Consider the following 11,401-nt stretch of genomic DNA (forward strand, 5'->3'; position numbering starts at 1 on the left):
ATATATTTCAGTGTAGCTGAAATAAATATTAAATATTTATGTGAATGATTTGGGGATTTGGGCTTATATTAATCAATAATTTTTGGTAAGGGTTTTATGTAAACATTTGTTATACATTTAAGTGGGTGGTTCTTGTATGTACCTTCAGGATGGTATGTGCCAGTGAGTGATATCTGGAGAGTTGGAGCATGTGCCTGGATGATCGCCTTCAGGAGGCCAGAGCAGGGGCAAGGTTGACACAGCTGAACCTTCATATGCTGACCTGATCCGACTTGATTTGTTCCTTTTGTCTTTCCTATTCAAGCAACTATCCCCACAAACCCTTACATTGGTTTTGTAATGAGAATGGGGGCTGGTAGGGGGAGGAAAAAGCATGAATGGACGCAGGCCCTCAGCTCTTATCGGCTCTTTAATCCCCTCTGTAGTAATAACTTTCTGCAACTTCCTGTACACTCATCAGCCCGTCACTAGCCACTTTTTCCATCCTTTTGTGCTCCCTCCCTAGGTTCTAGCCAACAGCTTTCTACAGCACTTTTCAACTGTTTTTAATGTTTGTCAGCTCCTCCCTCATTTTTCCTCCTCTTCTACCTCCACACATAGCCTTCATATATCCACGCCCACAGACACACACAAATGTGGATGTATTGTCACTGTTAAACAGTTTGTTTCATGATCTAATTGTTGTTTTGTTTGGTTTTTTACATGGGTTTACAGGGAGCAGAGCTGTACTGCTTCTTACACTCAGACAAGACAGGGCATGCACTCTCTCTCTCCCTCTCTCTCTCCCTGCATGTGTGTTTATGTGTGTTGAGGTGTGACGTAGCCGCTGCTGAATCTGGTTTGGCAGGATTTTCTTAGGGAAGGGCAAGAAAGCAGACACACTGAGAGAAAAGAGCTAAATAGCTCAAACTAGTTTTACTTTTTTAAAGTTTAAAGTTTTATTTTAATCTTTGCCTCTTGGATTCTGAACTGGATTTGGATTATTTTGCTGGGTTACAGCTGTAGGTAAGGTGTATTTTTTTTGTTTGACGTTATTCAACTTGATAAGTTTCATGCTTTAAGTCAGTATGGTGAACAAAAGTCAGTAATGTCTTTCTTTAACACAGATTAGTGTAGTCTAATTGTTACTTTTCCTTTAGAAAAGAAGTTGTTTGTGGAGAAAGGCAGTTTCACATCCAGAAGTCACAATAGGAACAAACTTCTTTTGCCATGACTAAGACACATGTTCAACTGGGGCAATATTTCGAGCAGTTATTGTAAACAGCTCCTAAAGCAACATTTTGTGAATGTTTGTGATACAGTCTTCTAAACTTACCTTTCTGAGTATCCATTTCACTGTTTAAAGTGTTCATACTGCCGTCAGAGATGAGCCACTCCTTTTTCCTAAACTCTAAATAATTTACTGTTTTCCAAACATTGTGTAACCCTGCACTTCATGCAAGACAAACTATACCGGCCAGATGATGGTCCTTCATGGATTTCCTTTCTCTTTATGACCCATTGTGTTGGAAGTTATTTTTAAGAAATGGGAGATGAAACTTTCAATGTCATCACTTGAACAAAAAATTCATTTTGTATGAGAACAATACATCCTAACAGTTCTTGACAAAATTAAATGACTGTTGCATCATCATTCATTCAAATATGTCAAGCTAGGGGGAAGAAAACACTTTGAAATTCGTCAAAAATCAAACCCAGTTCCAAAAATTGTTGGGACACTATGTTGAATGTGAATAAAGCAGAGCTGTTTTACTGAAGCAAAAGCAGAGTTACTCTAGTTAAAACTTGTTTCAGTTGAAGTACTAATCTATAAATTTACTCAAGTAAAAGTTGAAATTATTTAATTTAGATTTTACTTGAAGTATTTAGTAGCTACTAAAGAGCTATACAGTAAAATATAATCTTTCCTCATCAGCAAGAACAACAAGAGAACAATTTAGGAGCTCTAACTCAGTGGATAACTTCACTCGTGTTGCAGATGTGTCCCACATTAAAATCAACAACAATCAGGGAGCAGATTGCCTAGTAGTTTGGTCACATCCCGTTTCAAGTCTGGCCTGTGGCTCTCTTCACCGCATGTCATCTCCCACTCTCTCATCCCTGTTGCTATACACTGTCCTATCTCTAAATTAAGGGCATAAAAAGTAAATCTTTAAAAAACACAACACAATCCACCTGAATCATGGCCAACAGAATCCCAGCAGTCAACAGCTGATTTGGATCATGTTGTGGAATCATTCTCTCACTTTCAACAGTGGTGGAAAAAGTACAAGAGTACTGTACTCAAGTAAAAGTAAAGTTACTCTGTTTAAAACTTACTTAAGTAGAAGTTAAATCACTGATTTCAAAATGTACTCATAAGTACCCAAAAAACCCACTTAATTACAGCAGTCTGAGAAAATGTGATTAGTTACTTCCCACTCCTGGAAAAAGACAGAATAGCATGATTTGTAAATCATTTTCAACCTTTTTTTTCAATCAAATACAGCGCAGTGACGCAATATTTATAGATCTATTGTTATATTTATCACTTCATAATGCACAATTCATCATGCATACATGTTCATTTGGAGATAGGTTTGGACCGCCTGCTGGCCAGACTAGTCCCTGCACTCTTTTACTGTGAAGCCATGCTGTTGTGACTCATGCTGACTGTGGCTTTGCTAACATAAGCAGGAACATCCCTGAAAAACAAACCTGAGGAGTCAGCACTTAAAAAATGTCCTTTTAAGCAGTTATGTTTCTAAGCTTTTGTTTCAACCCGTGGTCTTCTTTGCTGAAGAAGACAGTCAAATTCATGTAGATTGTGGTTATTGCCTTAGAGATAAAACTGCTTAAAAAGACATCTTTTTAATTGCTGACTTCTCAGTTTTGTAAGCCCTTTTATGTCATGCACCTTAGGGAGTTTATTGTTGGAGTGTGCTCATTTTCTTGCTTTCTTTTATACCCCTAAAAAAGACATCGTCTTGATGGAAGCATGCTGCTCCAAAACTTGTATGCTTCTCTGAAATGATGCCTTCACAGATGTGCAAGTTACCCATGCCATGGGCACTAACACACCCCCACACCATCACAGATGCTGGCTTTTGAACCTGATTCTTCAAGCCTGGAGAACTTGAAAGCCATTATCTAAAAAAAAAAACAACAAAAAACAGTGGACTCTGACCACATCACACATTTCTGGATGATATTTGCTTCTCCCTTTGCATTGTTAGATTCTTGGGATGCAGCAACATACTGTGTCGACTGACAATTAGTTCCCGAAGTGTTAAGCCTATGTCGTAGGCTAAATGAGACGGGTTTTTAATGTAGTGCCACCAGAGGGATCAAAGGTCCCTGGTATCTAATGTTAGTTCCAGGCCTTATGTGCAGAGATTTCTCCAATTCTCTGAATCTTCTGATGATATTTTGAACTGTAGATTGTGAAATCTCTGGATTCCTTGCTGTGTGGTTGGACTAATAGCACACATACTCTTCACAAAGTGGAGAGCCACATGCCATTGTTGATTCGACTGACAAAGCCTTTCAGTATAGCTCCTCCTATAACCAGTCATGGCACTATAACCTCTTACTAACTTACCTACTTACCTGTGGAATTTTCCAGGTGTTTGTTTGTTTGTTTGTTTGTTTGTTTCAAATTTCCCACTCTTTTCTTTCCCCTGTCACAACTTTTTGGTTAAACGTTACAGGCAAATAATTCAGGATGTGTGTATATTTCCAGTAAAATAGAGTTTAACAGGTTTGATACTAAATACATGGCCAGAGTTAGGGACTGGTTTACAGGATTTAAAACCTGAATGCTTTTTTAAGCCCCAGACTTCTCAGGTTGGTAAAAGAATGTTGCTGCTGAGTGTTATGATAGATTAATGTGGAAAGAAACATGAAACAAAGGACTCACCAATCCCAACAGAGACATTTAATTCCTGTAGTCTGACTTGGAAAAAAAATAGTTTTTATTCTAAGGGCTTATATACTTTGTTTTATAAAAATACTTCTGACACCACTGAATGATAACATTTCTATCTGAAACCACACATGTGACTCCTTTATGTTATTTTTCTAATCAGTGGTTACTTTTATGAACTTTTATAATGTAAAACTTTTTTACAACTATAACTTGCTCAATTTCTGGCCGAAACTGCACCATTTTTCATTAAGAAATTTTGAGTGGTTAAAAATATTTCTCTCTATCTCTTTGAAATATTTGAGTTTTTTTCAATGAGATTTGTTCATTCACAAATCACTATGTTCTGTTTTTATTCACATTTTCCACAATGTATCAGACTTTTGGAATTTGGTTTGTACATGTTTGAACACAACACAAGTCCAGGATTGTTAAAGCAGTCAGAGTGTTTTTACACAACTTTGCCCAGAAATGTTTGAGCATGCAGAATCAAAAGTAGCTATGCCTCTGATCTTCTTTTCCGGTGACTACACATCTGGCTCTCAACCACAGCTGCACAAGCAGCAGACTGCAACATGCATTTGGTGAAATATTGAATTACTCTTTTATAAAGCAAAAAAAAATTATCTTAATACTGCCTGTTAATTTGATGACATAATGACTGCCATGTTTTATTAATGAACTTCATGATGGAAAAACAAACAACAACAACAACAACAAAAAACATTTCTGACTCAAAAACAGCGACCTCACTGATCCCTGTAGCCACATTAGATTTAGTTATACATTTGGTTTGTATTTACATTTAGTTAGATGTCAAAGACTATGTTTTAAATGGTGTGGGTGCCAATATGATGCCCGAATCAATAAAGTTAAATAGATTAGTGCTTAAAGTAATTTGTAAATGATAATATCTACGAAAGATGCCAATAGAAGACAAAAGTAAAGGGAATAGGTGTAACTTCTTTGTAAGAAGCTCAAACAAACTTCATATATTCAGTATATTTGTGTTATGAATTTTCTTTTAACTCTGAGAGTATGTTTGGACACAATATGGTCCATGTCGGTGTGAAGGCACATAAAGCCACCAGCTGGTTAGCTCATCGTAGAATAAGACAGGCTTAAAACTAATGTGTAAACCTGTCCATTCACTGTTGGATAGAGGTGATGTGCTCGACTTTTTCTTGGTTGAGTGCTAAGAATCTACAGTGGAGACTACAGAAAGTTAGGGTAATGCCACAAATACATATAATAACAGTCCCTGAAGGAACACTGATCATTACAGGACTCACATCTGGCCAGGGGCGTAGCACAGGGGGGAAAAAGGATACTGATTACCCAGGCGCACAATAGGGAGAACCTTTAAGAAGTCTGCAATGAAAAAGTTGTTTTTATTCATTTTTCCTTAGTGTCATTATTGAATCAAAAGCGACTAAATGAATCAGTCAACAGACCAAAATTAGGATCCAGTAGAGTAAAACACAATACTTTAGTAAAAAATATTGTTCCTAAATGGGGAAATTATGGTTCAAATATACATTAAAATGCGGATATTTGTAAAATGAGGCAACATTTGCTGCTTGGCTAGCCAGTTTAAGGGGGGCCCTGTGTAATATTCTTTCTTTTCTGGGGGCCCTAAATCCCTAGCTACGCCCCTGCATCTGGCCATCTGATCATGTGTAAAAGCACTTAAGTGGTTTTCTTTTTTTAAAGATTCATTTTAGGCTATTTTGCCTTTATTTGATAGAGGAGAACAGTGGATAGAGTCGGAAACAGGGATGAGAGAGCGGGGAGACATGCAGGAAAGGGCCACAGGCTGGATTTGAACCCCATCCACCCGCATACATGAGGCACTCCTTAAACCACCAGGCCATCTGCGCCCCTGGTTTTCATTTTTATGGGACATTTCCTTTAAAAATCCAAAATAGCTATTCCAGCTTTATTTTTTTCCAAGTTGATTGAACACATTTTTAGTTTTAAGTAAAGAACACTTAATCATTCTAAGTATATTTTTGTATTGAACTCAAATTAGACACTTTTGCTCTATGAGCGAAGCAGCTGACTCAGACAAGAAGCATCTGTGGGAAGGAGTGGTTCTTTACAATCAGTGGTATGCTGAAAATGATGGATGTGAACTTCCTGGTTCAGTGTGCAGTTTACTTTCACGACTTGAGCTGGCCTGCCTACAGTGTTCAAGATTCATGTATCTGTGAACGAATTGAGGGAAAACTGTGGCGGATGAAGAACATGCAACTTTACTAAAAGCATTTTTGAGTAGGATTCAGATAGAATTTTTAAGTGTAGGAAAGTTTCCTTAGTGCAGTTTGAATAAAAAAGGTCAAGCTTAATGATTACTCAAAAATGTGTTTGGTTTACAGTGTATATGTAATGACAATGAAAGTGCTTTGATTCCATTTCTATTACTAAATGATAAGGCACTTTCCCCCTAAAACAAGTTTTATTTCTTGATCAAAGAACAAAGAAACCTGAAGTGAAAGCCCATAGAAGTTAAGTTTTGACATAAGCAGCCAACCACACTCTTTCCAGCCTTTTTATTCAACTGGAACAGAAACAAAAATGCTTTAATTTCATGTCCGATTCAGTCCACATCTTATGGCTAGATACTGACAATTAACAGTGTTTTACTGTCATTGTAGCATTTTTGAGGAAAATTGTCAATTAAGTAAGTTTTCTCTCAAACAAAAAATTATTTAAAAAAAACTGTATTTTCCCAGATTAATTATCTGATATCCTTCATGTCATTTCTTTGCTCTTTGCCTCTTCAGGGTTCGTTTTTCGTGTCTGTCTTCTGGGCCAGTGGAGCAGCAGGAATGAACTGGTCGGGACTAGAGAGTCTGCTGAGTGGAGTCAATAAATACTCCACTGCATTTGGGAGAATATGGCTGTCCATGGTGTTCGTGTTTCGAGTCCTGGTCTTCGTGGTGGCAGCACAGAGGGTTTGGGGTGATGAGAGCAAGGATTTCGTGTGTAATACCCGCCAGGTAACTTATTTGGAGGAATTAACTGTGTGGCAGATCTGCCGATTCTAAAACAGTACACTCACTTTTTCTCTGTTCCATTTATTTTGAGCTAAATTATTTTACAGTCTCCATTTGTATCACGCCGGAAGAACAAATCCTCAGATTAATATTTTAAGGATGCTTCATGAATGGGCAGCTTCCACTTTGTGAATTAAGCAATTTAAAAATCCACTCTTTTATTGTGTAGATTCATAATAAGTGTTAATTCTTAGCTAACCCTCCAACCCTAACCCTCAAAATATAGTGGCAAATCTCTGGTAATTTGGTAGTCTTTTGTTAAATGATTTGGAAAAAATTATGTTTTTTTCTATATACTGTATGTTGCTTGTGATTTATAAGGAATGTATTCAGCAATGATTTTGAAGGGAAGCACTGAGGACTACCTTAAATTACATGGGAATTATGGGGGATAACTCACCTTAATTTGGTGGTCTGGTATGCAGACATTACCAAAAACATTACTTATGAATTATGAAGGAGGTTTTCAGATATTCAGAAATGACTGAAAAGTTACTTGAAAATTATTCAGGAAGGCAGGTGTCAGTAGGGAATTTGGGCCCCTAGAAAGAATATTACAAAGGCCCTCATAACTGGCTAGTCAAGCATCAAATGTTGCATCACTTTTTAAATATATATATTTTAATGTATTTTTGAAGCATAATTTCCCCATTTATGAGCAAAATTTTACTATGGTTAAACTGAATTTACTTGCATTATTTCGCAGCGCTGGACTATACTGACCTGACACCTTCAAAACCTTCAAAATCTCCAAAACCTTCAAAACTAAGCGTTCGGGAAAGGGCAAAAGCTTTGAAAAAACTCAGAGTGTGATTGGATGAACATTCTGTCACATCTCTATGGGCCAATCAGAGCAACAAAACGCGTGATGTAGCCGTGATCGAGATGTGCGTGCGCAGCTACCGAGGAATACCGCGAACCATGGCGACTGTAGACATGTCAGTACACGACTTTTGTCGTTTTTGAAAAGAAAACAGCTCACTGCTGTTCTTTGTTCTTCTTTTAACAAAGAAAAGTTGTCAAGTTCTGATAAAACTGGTGCTTTAGCAGCATCCACACTAAGCTCTTCTGCCATATTTGCACCGGCCTCTTGTCGCTGCTTGCTTACGTCACGACTCCGCGGTGCCTGAATGTGCTGCCTCTCGTCACTGATTGGTTTTGTCACTTTCTAACGGGGCCCAGAAGGTTCAGACAGGAGCTTTGCAAGATGGATTTGCCAGTGAGAAACAAGGAAATGGGTGTATCCATCTGCTTTGCAAGGTTAGGACTATACCATTTGGACATTTTTAAGGGAGTAGCAGAGGCCCCCCAGTATTTATTTTACTCTATTTGATACAAATTTCAGTCTGTTGACCAATTCATTTTGTCGCTTTTGATTCAATAATGACACAAATTACGAAGAAAAAATTGATTAAAACACACTTTTGATCACAGGCTTCTCAAGGGCCCCTGCCAACTGTGGGCCCGGGTAATCAGTACGCTTTTCCCCCCGTGCTACGCCCCTGCAGGAAAGACTCACTCAAAGAAAGAAATTAGCTAGGAATTATTAAGGAACTTAGGTAGTAAATGATCATCTTGTCTCTAAAAAAACTTCAAAAAAATAAAAATAAAAGTACTACCTTATTACAGATAATTGCCACAATATAACAAGGGTTAGGTTGGGCTTAGAGGGTTAGGGTTAGGCTGAAATTCCACCTAATAAGTAAAGAACTTCGACAATATTACGGGGGTTAGGATTAGGCCTAAGGGTTACTGTTATAGTAAAATACCACCTCATTACCAGAGAACTGCCTCAATCTAACAAGGGTCAGGGTTAGAGGGTTAGGGTCTAATTACCAAACAATTGCCAGAATATTATGAGAGTTAGGGTTAAATTACTTGGTAATAAAAGGGAATTAGGACCTACTAAAATAAAGTGTTACCCGTATTGTTTTGTATTCACAATTCATTTACTCATACTTTTTGTGATAAAAGTCTTCTCTTATAAACTTCTTGATTCTTTTCTATTTCTATTTTATTTACATATTCAGCAAATAATATAATTCACCCATTAAAAATGCCTTTGCTTTTTAAAAAAGAAAACAAATTGTGCTCTTTTTACAGCCCGGCTGTACCAACATCTGCTATGACCACATCTTTCCCATCTCCCATATTCGTCTGTGGGCACTGCAACTGATTTTTGTCACCTGTCCATCTCTGATGGTGATGGCTCACGTTAAATTTCGGGAAGGAAAGGACAAAAAGTATGTGGAACTGCACCACGGCTCTCACCTGTACGCCAACCCTGGCAAGAAGAGAGGGGGGCTTTGGTGGACCTATCTGCTAAGTCTAGTCTTCAAAGCTGGATTTGACACATCATTCCTTTACATTCTGTATCGAATATACCACGGATACGACTTACCCAGGTAAAACCTGTGTCATTACTGTTCAAACCTCATACTAGAACCTTGTGCATGACAAGACAAAGAAAATTAAACAGACTTTATGTACTCCACTTTTAGGTTATCCAAGTGCTCACTTGAGCCATGCCCCAACACGGTTGATTGCTTCATCAGCCGTCCAACAGAGAAGAAGATCTTCATGCTGTTCATGGTGATATCCAGTGCATTGTGCATCTTCATGTGCATCTGTGAGATGATATATCTCATCGGCAAACGCATCGCCAAACTGCTGAGGGTCCGTCAGGAAAATGAGAGACTCCTCTTTGCTGAGCAGCACGAGCTTACCAACATGGCCCTGCCCAGGTCCCAGTATCATAAGACTGACCCCACACTAACAGAGAGCAAGATGAGTTTAAACAGGAGGGAAAAGGCAAAAGAAGCTGGTGTTACTACAACACTGTAGGACTAATGGGCCTCAAAACAGTGGGTTTGTTTCTAACAGGTGGCTACAGCAAAGACACACCTTTCCTGAGAACAAGACTGTCAAAGGGTCAGTCCTGTGAAATGCAATCCTGTGATCCAGCAGAAAATAAAACATTCATGACTCTTTGTTGAAGAGGTGTGTAACACTGGCTGGTTGTATATTCTAAAGGCCACTGTTAAAGAAAAAGACAGTGAGCAGTGCTGTTCTTCCATATCATATATCTGAATGTCAAATTATTTTGTCAGACTTTTATTGAGAAATATCCAGGATATGGGATCTGATGTTTTTAGTAAGTGCATTTGATTGTTTATGGTGTTTAAACATCAATATTTCATTTAAATTAAATGCTAAACCTTAATGTTGTAAGCATTATAGCCCTCTGTATTTACGTTTATTTGTATTGTTTGTGTCTGATCAAAACTGTCTCTGGTGCTCTTTGCTTTTCTTCTATTGAAGGGCCAAAAGTGCTGCTGGGATTATGATGCACTGAAGCTCATGAGTTAGGCTTTTAATTGAGATTGAACTCTTTCAACTGTGAAAGATTGCCTTAAATTATAAATTTCTGAGTTTCTGGGGTGAGGAGATATTTGGAAAAAATAACAGTGTGCTACAAGGCTTCGATGGGCAGGCCTTGTAGCAGTAAACCACTTTTCAAGCCTTAAAGTGTATTCTGCTTTGTCACAGTTGTACTCTTAATGTGACAATGAAAACAGGAATGCAGTGATTAAGACTATAAAACTCATAAATTAGGAGTTATGAAACAAACTCAGAGGACTAGGGAAGATGATCTTTTTGAGATGCATTATTGTTTTTCTAATTCTGAGATTAAAGTCAGAATTCTGAGAAAAAAGTCAGAATTTTGAGATTAAAGTCAGAATTCTGAGGAAAAAAGTCAGAATTTTGAGATTAAAGTCAGAATTCTGAGAAAAGGGAAGAATTCTGAAAAAAAACAGAATTCTGACAAAAAGCCAGAACTTTGAGATAAAAGTCAAAAATCTGAAAAAAAAAAAAAAATCAGAATTCTGAGAAAAAAAAATCTTTTTTCTTATTCTCTTCTTTGGAGGATAGCTCAGTTTGTCTGTTTTTTATTATTAGACCTTTTTTTTTTTTTTACAGTAATCATAGTTTCTCTCTGCTGTACCCCTTTTCCATGTTTAGCTACTCTCACAGAATATGAAAGAATAAAATACTGCAAAAACCACCTCTGATGAAAGAAAATAGAAGAAAAAGACTATCCTTTGTTATTTTTTTACTTAAATTAAAAAATACTGAATTGAACTACAGCTCGTCTTCTCATTATTCATTATTATAAAAATGAAAGCATAGAAATGATAGGAAGTTCTAATTCCAAAACAATGATGGATTCCTTTTTTCAGTGGCTCATTTACACTCCAAAAAAAATCAACTTAAGCATTTGTAGAGTTAATCAAGAGGAAACATGTTTAAATTAAATGAATATATTGTGTTTATTATTTTTAAATGATTTCTTGCTCGTACGTCGTCACACGTCAGCCAATGAGAATGGGGTTGTCAAGGAGACGTCACTGTCGCTCCCTCCTCAGTACGTAACTGC

General features: G+C 37.4%; 1 protein-coding gene across 1 annotated transcript; it reads left to right on the forward strand.

Moving 5' to 3' along the window:
- The first annotated feature begins 853 nt into the window (after window positions 1–853).
- Window positions 854–10,757, forward strand: gjb9a (gap junction protein beta 9a). The gene is made up of 4 exons (XM_041812357.1): window positions 854–1,005; window positions 6,691–6,906; window positions 9,067–9,368; window positions 9,465–10,757. Exons 2-4 carry the CDS (start codon window positions 6,736–6,738, stop codon window positions 9,805–9,807), a joined length of 816 nt encoding a protein of 271 aa, XP_041668291.1. The 5' UTR covers window positions 854–1,005; window positions 6,691–6,735; the 3' UTR covers window positions 9,808–10,757.
- The last annotated feature ends 644 nt before the right edge of the window (window positions 10,758–11,401 follow it).

Source organism: Cheilinus undulatus, linkage group 18 (assembly GCF_018320785.1).
Source record: "Cheilinus undulatus linkage group 18, ASM1832078v1, whole genome shotgun sequence".
NCBI classification, from domain to species: domain Eukaryota; kingdom Metazoa; phylum Chordata; class Actinopteri; order Labriformes; family Labridae; genus Cheilinus; species Cheilinus undulatus.

What these genes read in the sequence shown, in the direction of transcription:
- gjb9a (XM_041812357.1), top strand. Translation starts at nt 6,736, where the DNA reads ATGAACTGGTCGGGACTAGAGAGTCTGCTGAGTGGAGTCAATAAATAC. An exon ending in TCGTGTGTAATACCCGCCAG is followed by an intron (nt 6,907 to 9,066) that starts GTAACTTATTTG and finishes CTCTTTTTACAG; the next exon opens with CCCGGCTGTACCAACATCTG. An exon ending in CACGGATACGACTTACCCAG is followed by an intron (nt 9,369 to 9,464) that starts GTAAAACCTGTG and finishes CTCCACTTTTAG; the next exon opens with GTTATCCAAGTGCTCACTTG.